The following is a 22564-nucleotide window of genomic DNA, read 5'->3' on the forward strand; positions in this document are numbered from 1 at the left end:
ACGATTGCTGATAAAATTCAAAATTTGCAGATGCTCTGGATAAACTCAAAGTCGATTGAATTTCAAATGATTCGTGGCGAGTGCTGCAGAATAATTTCTAGGATGCTGGAAGGTCTGTAGGATATTTCGTGATTCGTGGATTAGTCCGACGTGAGGGTGCACACTGTTATTTTGCTCTACAGCAAGGAATAAATTAGCGAGCGAGTAAACAAACGATGTTATACCCACGTAAACTGCTTTTTTCTTTTGCCTCCATTTTACCCATTTTCGAAACGTTCGTTCGAGAAATACAGGTGACCGTCTCTCGCGAGGTTCTTTTTCCATAAAGCGACACCCACCGTGGAAATAATGTCCGTGTTGCGCAATAGATTTGCGCGCCTAGTGGAAGGGTCGGTGAACCTGCTCGGGGTTATTCAAATAAAGGGACCTAAATTCTCAGTACGTAACGCCGGGCGAATTTGTGATTTAAAAAGCATGGAACCGGCGCGGTGTACGTTCAAAGTGTTTATTTTTACAGAGACTGACGTATCGCCCTGAAGAATGCCCGGCTGCTAAAATTGAAACCTATACGATGGCTAAAGTGCACAACTCGAGGAGAGCCCAACGTTTTATTGCGTCCTACCGTCGCTGCCTGCTTTTTCTCGCAATACGCGGGGTTTATTGAGTATAAAACGCCCACCAGCGGCCAATATGAAACGCGAAACCGAGGGTACATGCATCCGAGCCGTTGGTCCACAAAACGCAACGCGCTAGGAACGGGAACCTAAAAGCGGAGCCGCGGGAAATCCGTGGAAAATTGGGTCCACGTGCTTCTGACATTTCGCGCGACTCGTGTATGAGCACTCGACGGCGATTTTAAATCCGTTCGTTATTAGAATCGGCCGTCTTTCTCCGTTTCGCTAGATTACAACGCCCGGCGACCCATTTTCCAGGCGCGTCGAAAAACAGTCGACGAGCGGTGGTAAAAAAGAAAAATCGAGATTGAAGCCACCCTGGATCTGTAACGAAATTAAATAAGGAGGCGGAAAGTGATCGAGATACAAAGGAATTACGATGTCCTCATCCAATGGCATGTTTCAACCAATGGCAAAGTTTAGACAACGCTACAAGAAACGAGAAGCAGACATGAGGGACAAGCTGATGGAGAAAGAGCAAGATTTGAAATAAATTCGCGAAACCTCCAAGTTTTCCAATGAAGCCAGTTTATCTTTTGCTGGATCCCCGACTGTTTGTTGAATCGAGAACGAAAGCCAGAGCGTCTCGGGGGAGAAGATCGTTGGAGATATAAAAATCGTATCGTGCTGATCGTGAATGTTTCACGATAAGCCAGGTGTTCTCAATAAGCTGCGATAGAGCAACGATACTCCAATGGGCGAGCAGCTTTCAGAGCTTTCACTCCCGCGCGGCTTTCAACGAGATGATTTTGTACAATAGAGTTACCGGATGCTGATCGAGCATCGACATCGAACGCACGCAAGATAAATGCACCGCTCGCGGCGCCGCGACGCCTCCTTCCGGTTGATTGACGCGTTAAAGCGGGAAATAAATTCGATTCGGGGGGCGGATTAAGTAGCGAGCTTATCCGCTGAGGAAGTTGCATTATTCGTGACCGTTGTTTCAGTCCCGATTGTTTGTCGCCTGCCATTCTTCCCGCTTCCTCTAGATAATCTCTTTCTACCCGGCAGAACGTTCGCGTAATATCTCCACTCGCTTTGAGGAGCTTTCACGTCCCGTTTCCCAGCGCGAGACCGCCCCTCTGATTTTCATTTCTCTCTGCCGCTTTGCGCGGCAATTCCCCCTGGAAATGCGCGAACGACGTATCGCGGGCGGCGTTTCTCCGTTTTCATCCCAGCGAAATCGAATTGCTCGCTCAGTGACACTCGCGTCGCTTCTAAATATGATTTATCCGCGAGATATCGGTTCTTCATTTGCGAGGCAAATGAGCCGCGTCGCCGGCAACTGTTTCCCGCTTTTGTTTCACTCCGCCTCTTATTATGTAGCCGATATTGGCTCGCGCCTTCCTGTAAAACGAGGCGCCCCGATAAACCGTGGAATATTACACGACGCGTGGAATACCAAACGAGGGATTTACATTTAATTTGTTGATAGAGATAAAACGCAGCTCATTACCAGCCAGTAATATGATAACGATCGCTCCGCGGAATAATTCGCAACGGTTAAAACGGAATACAATTCGTGCGACAATGATTACGTAAAAGGATTTCGGCTGCGGAATTTCTAAAAGGACTTTCGGACAAGGAAATTAGGTGGCTCGGAACGGATGGCGGACGCAGGGAACCGGGACACCGAAAAAAAAGAGAAGCACAGCCGTCCCAGAGGCTCGAGCCTGGCGGAATTTCATTCCTGAATAGACATTTATTGACTACTGACGAGTGTGAACAGGTCACGCGAATTTAGCGATCCTCGTGCACGTGACAACTGGGGCACCGCCGGAAAAGAAGCAAACGTACCGTTGACACCTTCACGCAGACAGCTGTGCTTATACCCATTTGGCAACACGTGAGCCGCACTCGGTGCACTCTAGAGCGAGATTTTATAGAAGCTCTTCAATCCACTTCCATCCAGAATCCAATGGAACGAAATTCAGTGTCAACTGTTCCCTAGTTTCGTGCAAACGACAAACAATTACAAAATACAGACACCGAAATTCCAGAATTTCAGGACCCAGCTCCGGAGCGAGGAAAAGGATTAAAAAATCACTAGAGAGGGTCGATTAGAATAGTTGAAAAATTCTCATAAAGACCAGAGGTAAATGGCCAAAGTTCTTTAACGCGGCGCGCTCAATCCCCCAAACTTTTTGCACGTTTCGAGCATCGAGGCCGAACGAGAGCGCGTTTGTGAAAACTCGGAAGATTTAAATTGTCCTGCCAACGGTGTCGAGGACTGGGCTTTTGGTTTAACGTTTACACGTAATTCTCGCAGCCTCCTAGGCGAAAAATCCCACGGCGACATTTCGGCCTGGCCGAGGAAGAGCCTTCGGTTGGCGGTGGCGGACCGTAATCCGTCAGAAGCTATACTATTCGAGTAATCCCGCGCGCGTTGCCGCGTTCCCATCGCGCTCGAGCGTGCTGTAAAAATCACCAGGAGCCGACGGATTATACGCGTTAATTTTTTACACGCCACGCGAGCGAGCGCGTCCCGTTTTCCTCGCGGAGCAACAAAAATCGGGGATATTCGTGTGCCCTCGCATTCGCACACTTCCGGCTACTATGGATTTCATTTGTATGCAGATCCGTGCGTAATTAAATATCCTCCCTCGTCGCGATAATAACGAAGCGTTCGCCCTTCCTGCCGCCACGGTTGGTTGTGCCCGCTCATTTGCAGCGCGATTCCCAGTACACTGTGCTGGTATGAAGCTGAGAGATAAAGAATTCATCGACGACACAAACAGTTTAAACCAGAATAACTGTCCGAATATCGGAAAATCGAACCTCGCAGTTCCAATTCAGGGATACAACTCAATCATTTCTCCTACGTCATACCGCCGAAGTTTCAAGACTGCCCGGTTAGAAATCGATAATAAGAATTCATTCTAAGATCGTCGCGAAGCTTGCCCGAAAGCCAAGGCGCCTAGGATTCACAAAGAAAATTTATTACGCGAGCTGGATGTGCTGCACTCGAGGAAGAAGTGCAACGAACGTGCAACTGCATCCAGCGCGACGAAGGGAGATTGTACACGATTTACTCCCGCCGAGTAATTTCGTTTAGCGCAGTAAGAAGCTTTGCTTTTCACTCCGGGAAGGTCCGCGTTTCAACGAAACGCGCTACTGGAACACTTTTGAGCGGAGAAACGGTGGCGCGATAAATCTTGTCGCTTCGTTTATCCCACGGAATTCTTGGAGCCCCCAGCTCATTACGATGACTTATCCCGCGAGACACGACCCGTTCGACAGACGGACGTTGATTTACGGGAATATCTTTGGTTTACTGCGATCGTTCCGGGCACGAGTTTCGCTTCAAGGGGACCGTAAAACAGCCACGGCGATGTTAACTGTGCGCCGCGCGCCATTTATCCCGGCTGCCTTTGGGAATAAAATTGTAATTTCCGTTGTTGGTTCGACGGCGGGCACGGCGGCGAGCGAGCCGCGGGATTTACGAGTGGTTAAAAACTTGTGGGGCCAAAGGAAGAGTGGTTCTGCTTAGTCTTCTGCCGCCGGATTTATGGAATTCGGAATACTGCTGGCGGGTTTGGCTCGCGTCAAGTACACAGAGAGGAACATCTATCTTCGACTCTCGCGGCCCGCGGCGTTCAGATAACAAGGCGAATTTCGTCCACTTCGTTTCGGATGTTCAGAACGGAGAGTTCATTGAAGTCGCCGGGCTTAACTTCTCCGCCGATGATCGCGCGGCGTAATGGAACTTCCCTACACCGATTCATCTTCGAAATGGCCCAGCGTTTGGTGTTGGAGGTAATATGCAGCTCCGATTCCAATTTTCCGCGCTCCGCGGCCATAACTCGTGATTGTGGAGCCGAGCAAACGCGATGCTTCGAAATTTCGTTATTGGCAGTTATTACCGTGGCGTAATTAACAACACCCTTTACGGTTCAGGCGCATCGCGATTACGTCGTTTTCGTGCAGACTGTCGGTTCGCGTGCACCCGCGGCCCTAATTCCCCGCATGCGGCGGTGCACGCACACGATCTAATAATTACAGGCGAATTCAGCCCCGGGAATCGCGCACGAACGAATATGCTCGATCGTTCACCGGCCTGCCGGACCCTCGCCACGCCAATTTCCTTGGCCGTGGACTGGCGCGCGGGTCAAAGCTCGCGTGCGCGGGAAATCGTCGCATAATTTCCCAGCCTGCCAAGGGAGTAGAGGAGTACTGGGTTCTTCCTGCACTTTCACGCCATATTTCAGTAGAAGGATAGAAAAAAAATGGGAAAGATAGTACAGAGGAGGAATGAAAAAGGCGCGTGCAGTAACTAAGATCTCTCGGGAAGAACATCAATAAAGCTGCCTATCCCAGGAACGCAGAAGCAACCACCATTTGAGAAGCGAGATAGTGTGCACTGGCTAACCCTGTGCCGTTGACTGTAGCCTCGAAAGATTGTCGAGCGAAGGGCGGGGGCGTGTATACAGGACAAATTACCATCAAAAGCGGAGAAGCGAATCTCGAGTCGGCGGGTGAATGGGTGTGGGTTCGCAGCGAGGTAAAGTGTTGGCGTGCTTTCGACGTTTCCAAGAAGTTGCGTCGACGCGTGCACGCGAGCGCAGCTTCTCGGAAACGATTCCCTGCACAGGTACGTGGTGTGCAACAGGTGCAGCGTACGTAGGCTTTTCTGCTGCATAGGCCGACCTGCAGTTCCGTTCTGATTAGGTGGAAGATATCGTAGCTTCTGGGGCGCGATGCTATTCAACGAGTGCCAGCTTCCCAAACACGATCGCTTCTCGGGATGATCGTCGGCGGCAACGTGTTCCGCCGTAATGCTGCAACTGTTACCAGCGCGAGGATCGTAACAGGTTTAATGGGCGCGTAAAGAAGGGTATTAAAAGGACCAACCGCGGTGCGAACGCTCCTCTGTCGATTGTTAACAGGCGCACCGCAATTTGGTAAGAGAAATCGTGGTCGAGAAATGCGCACTGCTTTGCGATTTTTAGAATAATGGTTGCCGGTGAATTATTTTATCTGTTGGAGGTATGTTCGTCAAATTACTTTCCTTCGCAAACTGTCTACTCGCAGTAATTGCGAGTGGCAAATTCCACATCTATTATATCAGTAGCTCAGGCATCCACGAAATGTAACAAATTCTCAGTTCCCCATCCCCCATAGGGATTCCAATGTCCCAGACTCTTAACCGATAATATCCCTTCCGTGACGTACAAGGCAGCGAAGCGCGTTCGCTCGAAGCCGACGGAAAATACCATCCCGTGTAACTTCGTTGCCACGGACGTTTACCGATCGTACCTCTCAAAAATAGCTCTGAAACTTTAGTCCCGATCCACGAACAATGCTTATAACCCCTGTTCCTCCGGGAGCACCCGAGCGCGGAGCAGAGAAGACCACTCTCGATCCCATCCACCGACGAGGGGATGCACATCGGTGCATTCGCGAAGGTCTTTTAGACGTGGCAGCCGTGTGCACGCCCGCGCAGGACTTTATCGATCTAAGCTCTGCACGAAACACGCGATTCGTGGTAAGCTCAACGACCCGCGCGGGGTCGAAGTTCCGATGGCCAGGGGACCGCCGGTGATAAGCCTCCTTTCAATCGAATTTGAATATATATTACCCGAGTTTTTTGGTCATTTTCCTCCGAAGCCAGAAAAGGTAACCCTAGAATGTTTCTGAGATATACGCGCGAGACTTTCACCCCCTGAGTTCATACTACCCGAGACTTTCGCGTACATGCCCCGTACTTGGAACACCGTTGCCCTAACGATATTCCAAAAGGGCACGGCTTGTGACCAGAGCCTCCCTTGTTTTGCATTTAAATCGCGGGGGAACTACGTCGACGAATTCTTGCGGAGAATCAAGGGTCTCTTCCCCTGGGCCTGTCTCATTGTTTCGCGCAAATCTGATCTACATGTTGCGAAGTCTGTTCCGAGGGGGTGAACGTTTCCAGGGGTATTTACAAAGTTCCCGTTCCCTGTTGTTTCCGGTTACTCGAGTAGAATGGTACAAGCAGCGCGAACGGCTGCCTGGAATACGCTTTGTTCGAAGCATTAAGAAGTCGCCTGAAACTTTTTCTAGCTACTTAAGGAGTCTGTCTTTCCTCTCAGGAAGGCACACAGACGTCGGGCGACTTCCGGCGAGATGCCTGGAGAGGTAAATGCGTCCCTCGCGTTTCTTCGATGGCGTGGATTCTGCAGCCATGCTTGTTCGTGCCTGTGCACCATCGATAGCAATATTTCTCCTCCGAAATGGACGCACCGTCGAGCACCAGCAGTTTCCCCGTGATTCATTATTTTCTGATTATTCCTTCCCGCGAGTTCCAAGGAAACGTCCCCGTCGCGATCATTTATCCCGCCGCGTATCGACTCGGCGCTATTTATCCGACGTGGCGGTGAAAATAAGCTTCACGCAAACGAGCAGAGCCAATAAAACCCGCTCGACTGTGGCCAACAACGCGCGGACGAGTGAAAAATACGATCGAGGCTGGTCGACGCTGTGAAACTTTAATTTGCTTCGTCCCTCTGTGCACGTTTGGCGTTCATTATTCGGTTATACGGGTTTAAAGGCGTCTCAGAAGCAACCTCAACTCGTGCCAGTGAAACGTGATCGTGCAAAGGGAACAAGGACTTCCGATCGGGAGCTCCCGAGCGAAGAAATCTCGCGCGCAAGAAACGGCAACGCGTTTGACTTCCATTTGGGCGATCACGCGGGAATCGAAGGGCAAAAGGAATAGCGACAACGGCGGGTCTCCTGTAACGTTTACCTTTGAAATGCGAAAAAATATTTACCCTCCCCTTCCTGGGATATATGCTGAACGTACTCTCTGCCTTTTTATATTATTACGGACGTTTGAAAGCAAAATTTCCGAGGGAAACCATGAATCTTCGGTATAAAGCTTCTGCGCAAAAGTAAGATGGTAGCGAATTTATCATAAGATATTCTAGGTCCCGCCTGTTTCAAAGTTTAACGCTCCGTCTGGATGTACTAACGTCTGAACAAATCATTTCGTCTTACGTAGCTCGTATTCCTTGCCATTAGGTACTCGAGGGAAGTTCTGCTCATCTCTGGACTCAACTCGCGTATGCGGTGCCCGAACGCATCCTGCCTTATGTAAATGATCCTTCTCTAACGATCTCGTCGCGCAACCCTCGCCGCAACGGCGCGACGCTCGATGAACTAACGATGAAACTTCGCCACTCTCGCGATACATATTTACCCGGGGGATTAATAGCCTCCGAAGGAATTATTTCGATCGTTTTCAGCTCGCTCCACGTCGTTATTCCTTAGGAGATCGTTCCGGGGGAATAGAGGGGCATTCGGTATCAGCTACGAATAACGCGAAGTGCTGTGTATCGAGAAGTATGTCCGCATCTCGAGGGAGGATGAGAAGATAGAAGTGGTTTCGCGAGTGGAGCACCGAGGCGGATTATCCGCTTCCGCCTTGCAGGAGCGGCCAGCGAAACGATGTTGTCGGGCAATCGCCGGTAAATGGGCTGGAAGAATTAGAAGATCGACTGGTAACGATCATGCCAGCGGTGTATTGAAACTAGAAAAGTCCTCTCGCTACCGCGGACGATCGATGCCAGGCGAACAAAACGTCATCCTCCTGAACCGCGGCGGTTGTTGAGCGTCGCTGGAAAAACGCGCGACGATAACTTGTCCAACTTCCCCTGCCACGCGCAGTCCAAAAAACACATTTATTATCTTCGTCCATTACGTTTACCTCGTTGTTTCTTGCGCGCAGATGCACTTTTCTGCGCGATACAAATTGCTGCCCCGGCTGTAGCAAGTTCTCGGCGTCGTCTGCAAAAATGTCCCCAATTCGAGAATCGGTCTGGTAGATTGTTCGCTGCGGGCGATCTAGATCATCCCTGATTCATGGTAACGTAGAATACATGATTGTTATTGCGACGTAATGGGCGTCGTCGGGCATCGAGAGCTCCGGAAGTTGCGTCGCAAAAGAGTTGCAGCTAGCCAGCGTTCTACGCGTCTGTTTGCCCGCTACCAATAAGGGAGAGTGTATTCCGCGATCCATCATCCGTTTGGATTACCAACGGGGTGGATCCAGCCCCGCTTCGTTCGTCGTTTTGTCCCCTCAGCGACCAGCCGCGGAATTCTCGGCATTTTTGCGCGCATTTTTTATTTGCACGCTCGACGGTATGCTGAGAGGAGGAGTGTCCATATTTTTGCTATAAAAATTCAACGCCAGCCTGGCCAGGAGGGCCTCGAAATTATTTCGTAGTCATTCATTTAAAAATCAGGGATTTCCTCCATTATTTAACAAAGTGTCTCTGCGAGAATGTTCATCATTCGTCACCACTGTCCAACAACTCGCACACAGTTCAGTGATCAGTGTTCCGCGCGTGTGCAACAAGTTTGGAACATCGTCGCGAGCGTAGGATTCAATTTAATATCCAAGCCTGTGTGGCTTAACGTCTGCCATCGCCCCGGTAGTATTTACTCGGTACCTTCGTCGCGACGCAGTTGCGTCCTAATCAAAGTGACGCCCCCACCGCTTGTTTCAGAAAGCGTGTACGAAGATGAGGAGGAAGTCGCCAGGGGCGCGGGATCCCCTGGTGAAACCGGTATCGACGAAGAAATTGATACCGCCGGCGAGGGCAGCGCCGACTTTTCCTTGAGGATGGGTACCAACGCGACAAGGCCTTGGGATTCGGGTGCCGGGGGCGGTTTCCTTCGGGGTGTCGGGCATCGGGTGAGCTTCGACCCCGAGGCGCCGCCTCTGCCGCCCCTGGCCACGCACCAGCAGACAACCTGCCTCCTCGAGAAACCGGAAGTTGACAAGAAGGTCAAGGTAAGTCAAGCACATTATCTACCAACCGTTTTGATCCTTGTATTTGTGTCTCTTAAATTTGTCTCGGAAGAAAGTGGCGGCTCGAGACCGAACGTCGACTTCTATCTTTTCGGCATGCTTTTATCCTTATCTCACCTTATTTCGAGACAACATTCGACAACATTCTATTCGACTCGAACGTTACGAAGAATTTATCGAGACGAAATCCGTTGAAGCAATAAACTAATTTAAATTAATTTAAGCACCTTTGGTGCTGTGATTAGGTCTTAGGGCTCAGACTGTTTTGTTTGTTTTTATTTATTTTATTTCACTTTATTTTATTTTATTGTTTTACATTTTATTTTTTGTTATTTTATGTTTTTTGTTATATTTACTTTATCTTTGTACTAATTTGCTGTATACTTTGTATCTAAAGGGTTCTCCCGTTAATTTAATAATAATAATAATAATAATAATAATAATAATAAACCACGAGGAATAGAGAGAAATGGAAAAAATTGATGAGGCGATCGATAACCGCGTTAGACATAGATCTAATTTGCGGAAGTTGCCGCTGCGAATCAGGAGAAGTTCCCGTCGCGGTCTATCCTTTTATTGCCTCCTCGAAACTTCTCTTGCAGCTGGCGATTATCTCGCGATCTCCTAGACCCACGGCGATGGGAGGTGGCTCCTTCGAGCACTGGCCCTTGCCGAGTTGAAGCTTAATATTATTTCGATAATCGGGGGTAATCTGATTCCCGTGGCCAACGACGGCGAGCACGAGTTAAGGATGGAATATAAAAGCAGCGCCAAGGGCGCGAAGAGTTTCATCTGAGACGTTAGGCGTGCAAACGAATGGGCCAGGGAGAATTTTTTTTTCTCGACTCGTTTAGTAGCTTAGAGAGGGTGTAAAGGGGCGACGACGACGCGCGCTATATGCCAGCTTCTACGAGTTCCCAATGGAGCTTTCCACTTTTAGTGTGTCGTAAAGGCTTCTCCTAGGTCGACTTCACGGAGGCCGGCTGTATGGTAAACAAGGTGGACAGCAGGACAACCAGCGTCCCGTTTAATCGCGCGTTTCTCGCGAAGATCCTGTTTGATCCTCTCGCGACGATTCCAGCAAGCGTTGGTCAGCGCCTCGCGCGTTTAATTTGTCGGCGCGATGAAAAGCGACGACTGCGTCCCTTTATTGCCTCGTAAACGTCCTCGACGGAACGCGGCCTGTCAGCCCCAGTCAGGGATCCCTCGGTTTCATCCAGTCGGACTCAACCTTTCGCGTCTCTATATTCCCCTGTCGGGTCGAAGAGGGTCTGGGTTAGGGAGACTATCTGGCGCGAACGATCCATCAAGTATTCTTTTGTTTCCGCGGAGAGAGAGAGGGGGACAGTTTGATTCACGGCGTCGACGCGATGCATCAGAATCTCCTTCGCGAGCAACCGCGCGAGAAGGTAGGGAGGGTCGGTAGCCGTTGAAACCGCAGCTAAATCATCCGACGAATCGCTGCACACGATCGGCCAGGTCGAGAATAGAACCCAGGCCCGGCTCTATACCCTGCCAGGGACTCGTTACGATCCCGCGAGACCCGGCTGTTCCGCGCTCGCGTTCCGCCGAGAATAAAAGGGAGTCCGCGGAGAAAAGCTGTTCGTGAAAGCTGCCCCCACACGCCCTCTCCACTGTCCAAGGAGAAGGAAATAATGAGGCTGCCGGCGAAAGAAGCGGCAGCGCCGGTGGAATACGACGCGTGAGCTGCCGCGATTACCCCTCTCGGCTTCAAGATGATGACATACTGTGCCAAGGGCCGACACTGACAGCGAACGAGTGTTTGCCCGGGCGCACCCTAATTGTCGGAGCCGCCACACCCTCGGCAAACACTGTCCATCATCCACCGCCTAGCCTCCTCTATTGCCCTCTGACCGACCCTCCTCCGTTGGGACCGCAAGATATATTTGCACGCGTCCTTGTACGGAAAGGACGCGACCGACTCTATGATTACCATCGGAGGGCGGCTTAATTGTCGCGCACGGGGGCATTAGCAACCGGGGATCACGTCTCGCGTTACCTCGAAAATTTCATTTCCTCCCCCCTCATCGATCCAGCCTGTTCGCGGATCCTTGCCCGGATCCTGCCTCGCGGGAACCGCCTCCGATGAGGAACGGAAGGCGCGGAGCAAATACGCGTCCTCGACCTGTCGCTCTCTGCAAGCACCGTCGTCGCTATTTGGTCCCGCCGATGCCGGGTCCACAGTCTTTGACGGCGGCAAAGTGGATCGGGGAGATTGGACGTTGAGAGGAACCCGTCTTCCCTTTCGCTGGGATAATTTCGAGAGGATTCGTTGGGATCTTGACACGCGCTTCGGGAAACGTAAAGCATGGATGAAAGAGAAGCCCGCCTCGTAATCTGTCTCCAGTGGTAACTCGTGCTCGGTGCCTACTCGTTACATTAAGTTGTACTGGAGGCAGCGCGGTCGTACCGTCGCGAGCTACAACTTGGCTGTAATTAGAACAATAATCCAATGGATGGCACTGGCTAGCAGCAGTCGCGATTACGTAATCGCGAGGCTCGTTAGATCCACTTTATACGTTACACCGGTGCTCGAGGATCGCCAGCGCCGAGAAGGAAAAGCTCCGTGATCCCCAGCCATATCCCGTTTGCAAGGAAGTACGCGGGCATAAAGGTTAATGCCGCCTTTGAGCGGAACGACGGCCAGGGTCTGCCATTGTTTTCCCTTACGCTTGATCTTTAACGTGTTGCGCTCGCGGTGCATCGGTATTCTTTCCTTATCCGCGGTCTAATGGCAGGCGTAACGAGAAGTTGCCCCTGTAACGAGGGGTTTCCTCGCCGAACAATGGAGGGCCATCCGAGTCGTTAATTGCTTCCCTCCTTCCCTCCCACGATCGCCTCAATTTCAAGCCAGCCTTCAATCCACGTTTTCAGCCGTCGCTCGCCCACGCCTCTCGCTACCTCTCGCGCTCTTTGTTTCTAGGAGAGGCTGACGAGTGGCGATCGACTCGAAGCTGCGCCTGTCTCTATTCTTCTCGCTCCACTTGGAGTCCATCGATTTCGGCTCGACGCCGCTCGAGTAGTAGATCAACGCACGGTTGGATTGGCGATCGAGTCCATGGCCCATCGCTCGCTTCGAAATAGCATCGCGTTGTTTACCGGCTGCGCGTAATTGCTGTAAAATTATTTGAATAACGCAGATGGGGGCGTGAACGGTCAGCGATTCCTAGAACGCGGCCGTTAAACGGCGTTATTGGGCCCGCGGATGCGATGAAAGAGACCGCTCGATTGATCCGGGCTTTACGATGCTGCAAAACAGCTCGATCGATTTACTTTTTCCGCGATAATGCGCGCGCCTTGGGATACAATTGACGGGGGGAACGATCGCGATGGGAAAGCGCCGAGGAAAGATTGGGGGACGGTTTTTCTTGTCCCTTTAAATTCTCCCGGGTGCAGGGAGCCGTGCACGAAAGTCATTAACTCGCAGTCGAAGTCAATGCTCCGCTTTACTAAAGCTTTGAACAACGATATTCTGTAAAAAGGCGCGATGAAAAGGAATCCCTGAATAGCGACGCAAAGGTACCTCTCCCACAACATCATTAACCTGCACCCTCGCCAATCCTTCAGCTATCAAAAGTTTTGCGCTCGCGATAAGGTCTGTCATCGATGAACCAGTTACCCGATTTCACGGCGTATCGGCGTCGAATCGACGTTGAATCTAGGGTTAAAGCGGCCAACGACCTCCGAAATCGTGCAAGTCCTCGAGAACGCATCGCGGCACGTCCACAGCACTGATCCCGACCGCAGATTATTACCCTGAGCTGCATCAGGAATTCCGATAGCATCGCGAGGCGCTTTAAATCGAGCCCTCGGACCCTCCTTGATCCCTCTTCCCTCTACGTACGGGGGCTTCCGGTTCGCGTGGCGGAGGCCGCGTGTTTAAGCGACCGCGTCGAACGTCGCGGCACATTTATCATCCTAATTTCCATCCATCGTTCACCCAACTTTCATCCCTCGATCAATAACCATTACGATCGCTCTGCTTGCCGTGAAGAATTGCTGGCTTTTCTTCTGAAAGAACCATCAGAGGAGCTCTTAGTGCTTTTTACAGCTTCGTGGGACGGGAGAATCCTGCTACGTACCTACTTATGTGGAATACAGACACTGTAGAAATGTACCGATGAATGTGAAATGTCTGGTTACTCGATGCTCAGGAATTTCCGTAGTAGCATCCAGCGGGATTCTGTTTATCCGAACATGTCGGGGGACATAACGGGGAGATAACTGTATCGCAAGGAAATGTTTCTATGTATACTGCGCAACGATACGAGTTTATATAAATTAATGGTACGCTTCGGGTTCGGATAATAAGAGCTCAGTGACATGTTCGGTGAACCGGGCACTGGGACAAAATTCATTCGGGTAAATGGAGTTCTGGTGTAACTCACGTGTTGCACAAGAGGGAGTGAAACGAGGGCAGAAGGAACGTGTCCACTTGCGTGACGCGCGGTGATTAGTCTCGCAGCGGCGACGAAACGCACGGAGATGAAATAAAACCGAGGGAAGCTTGATTTTTCCGCGCGGACTCCGCGAGACTAGTTGCGGGAGTGTAATGAAAAGTTGCGATGGTTTCAGAGGCACAGCATCCATGGCATGACGGACGAAGAAAACGTGGTGCGCCCGCACCAGGAAATGATCAGTCTGTCCCACCTAGAGAAGAAATATCTTCTCGCGGTGGAACGCGGAGATGTGGCCTCCGTGCGAAGGTGAGACACTCAGAAATCCCCCCCGAGTCGTACGTTAGAGCGGTAACAGCCCTTAAAACAGACGAGCATCGAGAGGGATGTGAGTTCGAAGCGTTTCTCTCTTTTTGCCAAGTCGAACTTGTGCGATTCAGATCAGGGAATGGCGCTCCCAACTTTTGCTTCTCAGAGAAGCGCGTCGAATTCAGAGGGCCTTGCTTTACGAATAGAAAATCCGCAAGGTAAATGTCCCCATTATCGAAGTTTCAGAGCAAGCATTCGTCATTGAACTCGAAATATGAATTATCAAGAAAATTCTCGTACATTTACTTCCTCCCAGCTTTCCGTCGGAAAGTAAGAGCGAATGGTCAGTAAGGAGGACGCGATCGCTAACGGGGACAGTTACCTCGTTCCATTCGATCCACTCCCATCGAACTCCAGTGCCAAATTGTCGCGGAAGATGTATAACACTAAGGATCCATTCGACCCCTGTGAAGATCCACCAATTCGTGCAAACGCCCGCGCTCTAATTAAAGATAATTCACCTGTCCGTGCTCCGAGAAGTTCGACAGATCCTGTCCTGGCGCACGTGCCAATTCCACCCTGTCGTATCCTCGAAGGAAGAACATTCGTGATTGCTCGTTACACGGATCGGATTTCACGTACCCACGTCCACGCGTGCATGTGCACGCGAGCGTTTAATCATTCGCAAATAAGACACGTGCGTCTCCCGAACATCCCCTCGCGATATTAGGGATTCTGTCCCTCGTTACGTCCGTTTCTGATCGAGCACGTGTCTGCCGAGAAGAATGAACGTGTCGGAGCGAAGGTAACATCGGTCGAGAGGATTACCAGCTCCGTTTCCTCGATAATATCTCCTCCCCCGTGCAGGTACCGCAGCCATGAGAACGTAAATCTTTGTGACGCGAGAATTAGCGGAAAGCAGCCCCCGTTCTTTGCACTGCATGCAACGGGACTGTGGCTGAAGCTCGACGCGAGATCCAGCGGCAAACAACGGGTGCGGGCGGCGCTATCGCGTTGTTTCCATGCAAATGAGTACGCGACCGGACAGAAATCTGTCGGATGTGGGCCTGGCGCGTTAAAAGGGGGCGAGAAATCTCGCGGGAGAAGGTCAAAGGCGCGGCAGACGTTCTGCCCTCGCGCGGCCACGGACAAAAGGATCTAATTATCCCGCGAGCAATCGTCCCGGGCGATCCTGAAAACTTCGTGGAATTCTTACCGTGACGCTCGGTCCTACCCACGGCGCAATTAATGCCGATTGCGATCTACGAGGGTGCCGGCGGAATTCTCATTTGGCTGGCTCGGAAACGGGACACCGAAATACGCTCGCCAACCGGATTCGTCCGCCTCGCCTCGCGAACCTAAACGGGTGGGAATGGAGGATCTGGGTCGTAGGAATGGAAAAAAAAAGATAACATACTAACGACAGGGAGAGTAGTCGTATGACCACTTGGCGCGAGTGTGCACCGACGATGTTTCAGGATGCTCCAGTCGGCCCCCGACACCGGAATAAACATCAACTGCGTGGATCCACTGGGACGCTCGGCTCTGCTCATGGCGATCGATAACGAGAACCTGGAAATGGTGGAGCTTCTGATCGAGCACAAGGTCGACACGAAGGATGCCCTCCTCCACGCCATCTCCGAGGAATTCGTCGAGGCGGTCGAGGTCCTTCTCGAGCACGAGGAGAGCCTTCATAGAAACGGGGAGCCTCACGTTAGTCGCTTTCAAACAACTGCCTACGCCGATCTCCATCCACATTACTTTCACTCTCTCTGCAAGCCATTTAGAACGGATCGTATTAAGCTTGATGCCGTTTCTCATCGAAATTTCCTACGCGCTAACTTTGAGACGCTTGCAGTGTTCGACAAACTTTGAATTTCCCGGGAAGCGCATTTTAGAGAGAAGAATTTAGAAAATGTAAATCTGTCGGTACGTTTAGTTGGAAGCAGCATCAAGCTCGACGTTATCTTTTAGGATCCTCTGCTTCTTTGCATCGCCACCCGATCTTCCAATCTTTCCCATCATCGACGGATACTTTGATTCCCCCGGCAACAAGTTTCGCTCCGTAATCAAGTCACGATCACGTTCCGCCGACGAGGCAATTTCGTTTCAGTTAACGAAAATTCCTCGCTCGAATCGCGCATCAGCCTTCATCTCGCGCTCGTGCAGCCGGACGAGAGGACGGTTAAGTAGATTCTCCGTCGGGCGAATAGCTCGACCCACATTTTAATCGGGTAGCCTGGACTTTTTCGTTCCAACAAGGTGGGCCCCTGATGAAAAGCGAGCGACTGGATTCCGTGCTCGTCGAAGCTCGCGAATCGCAGTGGAAAAGAGTTGGGAAGAGAATTGAAGGCGCAGAGCGACACGGGAGCGTGGACTAGAGTTCTAATCGGCTTTCCCGAGATACCTGAAACTTGGAGAATAATTGCCGCGTTGTTGCTAGTATTTTATTAAGCCAACTGTCCCGGGGCTGCGAAAATAAAAGCTCCTCGAGTGATTTTCGTTTAAATCGGTCTTGAGATGGTCATTTCTGCACGTTCGATGCGTCTGCGATTATGAGGGGCATACCTTTGAGTGTACTTGAAGGGAAATTGTATTTTGTAAATTGTGTTTCGCCCTTTTAGAGCTGGGAAGCACGACCATCAGACACGGCCACCTTTACGCCCGACATTACTCCCCTGATTCTATCGGCTCACAGAGACAATTACGAGATCATCAAGATCCTCCTGGATCGTGGATCTGCACTGCCGGAGCCTCACGATGTTCGCTGCGGGTGAGTGAGCGTTCCGGAAGAAAAATTAGGAGTCCTGTAACTACTTTATCGTTCAGCCTTGCCATTTACTTAAAAAGGATAAAGGGGGAAGTCGGAGGCAACGGAGGGCCACGATCCCGCGCTAAATGTATTACTTCGCTCTGATTAATTCTGATTAATGGTTTAGCACCTTCTTGCTCGTGCAATCTTTGGCCAGACCCCTAGCAGACTAATTACTTGGGGTAGCCGTAGTATTACCTCGATGTTTCACCCCCATCGATGAGGTGCAATTTCATCCAGCGAATATCGCGGTACGACTATCACGAACGATGAACCTGTCCCCACCTAATCGGAATTTCAAAGTTGGTTAGCAACGAGTAATGAAGTCTATGACACATTGAGAGAAAAGGAGAAATATTTATGGGGAACCTCCGTGCACGTGTGGTTTAATAAATTTTCCATTGCCGTAACGTTGGTTGCCTTTGGTTTTCCTACACAGGTGCGACGAGTGCGTGAGATCCAGAATGAAGGATTCCCTGAGGCATTCCAGGAGCAGGATAAACTCGTACAGGGCGCTGGCTTCGCCGTCCTTGATAGCTCTTTCCTCAAAGGATCCCATTCTGACAGCCTTTCAGCTCTCCTGGGAGCTTCGAAGGCTCTCCTTTCTCGAGCACGAATTTAAATGCGAATACCAGGTGAGATGGGAAAACGTTTTTCACGTAACGACTAGAAATTCCGTTCCGAGAATGCGAGGTAGCATTATTACAATCAATCGCTCACCTTTCTGCGCTTCCCGATAACCGAGTTTTCGAGTATCAACTAAAGATGTCAGAGCCGATATAACGAGTGCAGAAATCTTTTAACAACACGTAATGGAAGATCTCCTTATTTCAACCAATTTTGCGTATCACCTATTTTCCTTAAATTAATGGTACATTCTTATCCCACCCACGTCATAGATTTTGCCAAGCTTTCCCCAGCAAGTTTCAAGCTTCGAGCTCGAGTAACTTTTGATTTATACAACGCTGAATCATGATCCAGGCCATCCGTGACGTGGCCTGTTACGAGACGAATTCTTTTCTATCCCCTTAACTCAGCTTCCCGAGGCACATTGCTTTCAATCGCCGTTTGGCGGAAATTCAAAAGGATCATCGATCAGATGGTACCACCCTTAAAAACAACAAAGTGGAGGGGATACGTGTGCTTGCGAGGATAAGAAACTTTAGCCCTCGGTTTTTCCGATATCAAAAGCTCCGGAGGTAAAAAAAAAGTGAAATAAGAGGGAAACTGTGGCTCTCCATTAAAGATCCCCAGCAGCGCTGCAAAAAAGACCGCGAAATTCAATTTGATCGTGGGAACACGATCCCGCTCCGAAAAAGTGTCTGCGAATCCACCAGAAGAAATATAAAACATCTGAACTTCGGAGCTTCTCCCCGTCCTGTCTGCCCTACTTTCCTCCGTGTTCGATTCCTTTTTTTCTTCTCTCCCACCACATTCGCGGATACCCCGTAAATCTGCGAAACGAAACTCGCGTCGGTGCATCTGGCCCTTGTCTTCGCCGTTTATGCTCTCGAAGCCGTTCCTGGCAACTCCTGTTCCCTCGTTTCGACTGCATCGAAAACAAATTGCCCCGATTCGCTGAGAAAAGCCCCGAGGTACCTCGAGGTACGATAGCACGGTGCGTCTTCGAAAGGCATTAGGGGAATGGGATACAAAGCAACGACAATAGCGTCGCCGAAAGCTCCTCGAGAAACACGTAACGACAGCGTGCTCCGCCACCAAGACAGCTGAAACGTATAGGCCCGTCTCTCCTGCCGGATTTCCTAGTCATTTGTTACGTTGCTTTAGACAGCAAGGATGTTCCTGTCTCTGAGTGATCTCCCAAACCGCGCGGCTCTCGAAAATTCGGTGGAACTTTGAGATTCATAGCTCCATCGACATGATGGAATTTCGAGGTTCGAGAAGAAGTCGAGTGGATCGAAGACCTGCAACCGACTGAGTTTCACCGCTTCAATCTTGCACCTGAGGTGTCTGTCAGTGAAGTAAGCCGGAACTAGTGCCCGAGGTGTCGAATATTGATTTGTACTACTTCGTCTTTGGGGAAGCCAGGGATTCAGCTCTCCGCGAATCACGCGAACGAGTTTATTAGGGTAAAACTGCGATCGAACGACGAAAGGAAGGAAACGCGCGTGGAAAGTGAAAGGCAGAAGCAACGATTCTCTCCGTGCTCAGTTCTATTCAGCTTTAGCTTATTTCTTGGAGGCGAGACTTTGTTGACTCAAGACCCGCCTTTCCCGCGTGGCGAATGTGCTCGTTGTTAATTCGTGTAAACAACGGGGAACGCGTGGGTCGGAAGCGGGACGAACGCCTGGAAATACCACACGGAAAGGAACGAGGTACGGGGAAAACTTTGTCACAATTTCGTGCACGGCATTACCGTCTCGTTAAGGTTAGTGACGGCAAGGTACACGCGTACTCGGTGATATTAGCAAACGTTTGCACTGTTCGGCGTGTCTCTTTGATGTGGCAAACATTTGTCTTGGCGAGGAGCCGCTAAATACGAGCCTGGTGGATGAGGATGCACGTGATACTGTCTTTGCCCACTCTAAACGCATTTCTTGACTGAAAATCGCTGCCTTTGTTCGCGCTTCTTCGCAGAAGTTAAGCAGCTTCGAAGCGCGTTTAATATTCCCTTCTGTTCGCCGCCTGTATCGGAACTTGGATCTCGTGGACTGCTTGGTTCGCTTTGAACGACGCGGAGGGCTAAAATAATTCATCCCTGATAGCGAATTGATTAAGCCTGTCGCAGGATCGGCAAACGATTAACGAGAATAGATTACAGGAGGTCGACCCTCGTTCGTCTTCCTCTTTTTACACGGATAAAAACTTCCCGCCGCTTCTTCCAGCCCTTTTTCCCGAACCCCAAATGACCGTTTATCGAGCGCGAGCCTTCCGAACGTCTTTCTCAGACCGATACTTCATAAAATACTCAAGGACACTTGCAGATAAATTGTTCTCTTCGGTTCCATCCGTATTCTGCAGAACGGGATTATGTACTCCGGACGATCGGCGGCGGCGGCGATACTTTCCTGGGCCATTAAATAGACCCTCCTCAATTTAAACGCAATAACGCCTGACGCGTTACAGATTGCTCGAGATGATCGTTTAAATCTTCCAAGTGACCGGTAAGCGCTCGAAGGGAAATAAATTATTGTCCGATCCCTCTTCCTCTCTCGCCATCCCGCCGAGCCAGTGAAGCGCCCCCGAGCTTGTTCAATATTTCTCCAGTCGGTCTCGTTCATTATGGCGTCCGTCGAGTGCTGAATGCTCGATCGACGAGGAATCAAGCTGTAATTCAAATTTTTCAACCTTCCTCGTTGCTGTTATTTTTCAAACGTAACGCGACGCGCTTCCACTGTTCTGCCGAAAGGGAATTCCAAGTGTTCTTGCTCTGCAAACAGACTTCCGGGGATTGCGACGCTGCGTTCGATCGTGCTCGAGGGAAAAGACACTCGACACTTGTCTTACCTGTGTTCTAACAAGAAGTTTCGCACCTGCGTTCAAGTGCAGCGAGAAAGGAGCTGCCGTTGATGAAAGTTATGACATACTTGCCTCTATGGTACCTCTTCGCAACTTTGCTGTAGTTCGCGGAACTTTGAGAGTATCTCGTGCTGGAGACACTAACGTTGTGATTCCAGGAGCTTAGGAGACAGTGTCAGGACTTCGCCACTGCCTTGCTGGATCACACTAGAAGCTCCTACGAGCTGGAGGTCCTGCTCAACCACGATCCCACTGGGCCTGCCTTCGAGCACGGCGAGAGGATGCACCTGAATCGCCTCAAGCTTGCCATCAAATTCAGACAGAAAAAGGTAACGGAGAAACACGCATCTTCTTTTCTACAAAATAATATACCTGCATTTCTCGAGCGATTAAACGTCAACGAGATTTCTGGGAGCATAGAAAATAAAACTACCCTAAATATAGCGCGTGTAGATTCTCTGTGCCAGACGATTGACAAAATTCACAGTGTAGTAGTGAGCGTATTAAGAGTCCCAGTTCTCCAGCAAGTGGCTGCGACGTTGCAGAGTCTCAAGTCCACTTTCGATAATTGAAGAGTAAATATTTCATTGTTCGCGTAAAGTTCGACCAGGACTAGAGGTTCGATCGAATCGTTCCAAAGGGATTCGACCACCAAGGGCTATCGGAGTAATCTCGTTTAGCCTCGGAGGGATCGAAATCCCCGAAATTAGACCGTAATAAGTACAATTTCCCGGCGACATGACCGGAAACTGTCGACCGATATCAGATTATCTCGGGATTTCCAGTTCGTGGCGCATCCTAACGTGCAGCAGCTACTCGCATCGATCTGGTACGAGGGGCTTCCGGGCTTCCGCCGGAAAAACATGTTCCTGCAGGCGCTGGAGATCGTTAGGATCGGCGTGCTCTTTCCCTTCTTCAGCGTGGCGTACATCATCGCGCCGCACAGCGTCGTGGGGCAAACGATGAGGAAACCGTTCATCAAGTTCATCTGTCACTCGGCCTCTTACTTCACTTTCCTCTGTGAGTACCTACACGCAGTGGACAATAATACACACTCACCTCACGCACCCAAAATTTCCTCTAAGTTCTGAGAATCCATTCACACGTATAATGATGCCGACTGCGGATGAGCGAGGGAAACAGTGCCCCGCATAGAGAGGACAGCGTTCGCCTTAGCTCGGGACACAAACTTCGTTCATAGTTCAAGACAATACTGTATTCCCTGCTTCTCCCACGCGTTACACAAAGCACAAGCACCCTCTTGTCGCCCTCTGTCTCTTACCTTCCAAGTGCGAGCGAGCATCTCCGACGCGTACAGCACTCAAGAGCCCGAGTTTTTCTCTATAACGAAGCCTATAAAAGAAGGTCCGTTTACATTTCGCGCCTTTCCATCCGGAAGGTTTATCGAGTGCGCTCGACCTCGTTTCCTGCGACGTGTTTTACCTTTCCGCACGTCGGCGAGTCAAACATCAGGGGCCGCTTCTAAACAGTTTACAAATACCCCCGGCTGCCCGCGGCTCGCGAATACCGCCCTCACTACCAATAATAGCAGCGCTCAGCTACGCTCTAAATTCGAGTCATCAGCCACCATTACCGAGCAACCGTAAACACACTCGCATTCGCTGGTCGAATGGGAACACCCTGTGACTGATTCCCCCTGTTCGTTGGGATCCTTGGTCAGAATCGCGGCTCCCCCAGCGACGAACGCCTTTGCTTCGTATTCCTTCGTCGCGTCTACCCTTGCCTCCTCGCCGCACGGGCCACTTGCGCGTGCTTTTATCGCGGGACCATCGGGGATTCCCGTGTGACGGCAGTTGGAAACTTGGCCGCGGATATTCGCTGAAAGGACCAGGGCAAAGGCGGGGGCTCTCTGTGCTCTTGGCTCTCCAGGCATCCTCGAAAAGGGTAATTGACCCCGAAGTTAGGCTAACGATATTTTGAGTGACGCCGAGCGGAGGTAACGTACTCGTCGAGGACGCGAGGAATTTCGGGAGATTATACGGGAACAGGGTTAATCCCGGGGGCCGTAGAACGCGCTTGGCTCGGTTGTAGACGTAGAGGATCTCGTTTTACCGCCTCG

General features: G+C 50.6%; 2 protein-coding genes across 6 annotated transcripts in view; one reads left to right on the plus strand and one right to left on the minus strand.

The window, feature by feature from the left end:
* Positions 1 to 22564, minus strand: part of Gkt (tyrosyl-DNA phosphodiesterase glaikit) — an 85716-nt gene that overhangs the window by 50720 nt on the left and 12432 nt on the right. The gene's annotated exons all lie outside the window — the stretch shown is intronic.
* The window catches only part of Trpgamma (Transient receptor potential cation channel gamma), a 75261-nt gene that overhangs the window by 44742 nt on the left and 7955 nt on the right, over positions 1 to 22564 (plus strand). For all 5 annotated transcript variants that reach the window (XM_076820475.1, XM_076820473.1, XM_076820471.1 and 2 more), the window contains exons 3-9: positions 9161 to 9447; positions 14062 to 14192; positions 15671 to 15905; positions 16817 to 16965; positions 17444 to 17639; positions 20643 to 20813; positions 21270 to 21504. In XM_076820475.1, coding sequence (XP_076676590.1) covers positions 9277 to 9447; positions 14062 to 14192; positions 15671 to 15905; positions 16817 to 16965; positions 17444 to 17639; positions 20643 to 20813; positions 21270 to 21504 — 1288 coding nt within the window. In that variant the 5' untranslated portion in view covers positions 9161 to 9276. The remainder of the gene's footprint in view (positions 1 to 9160; positions 9448 to 14061; positions 14193 to 15670; positions 15906 to 16816; positions 16966 to 17443; positions 17640 to 20642; positions 20814 to 21269; positions 21505 to 22564) is intronic.

This window comes from Andrena cerasifolii, chromosome 9 (assembly GCF_050908995.1).
Source record: "Andrena cerasifolii isolate SP2316 chromosome 9, iyAndCera1_principal, whole genome shotgun sequence".
Classification (NCBI taxonomy): domain Eukaryota; kingdom Metazoa; phylum Arthropoda; class Insecta; order Hymenoptera; family Andrenidae; genus Andrena; species Andrena cerasifolii.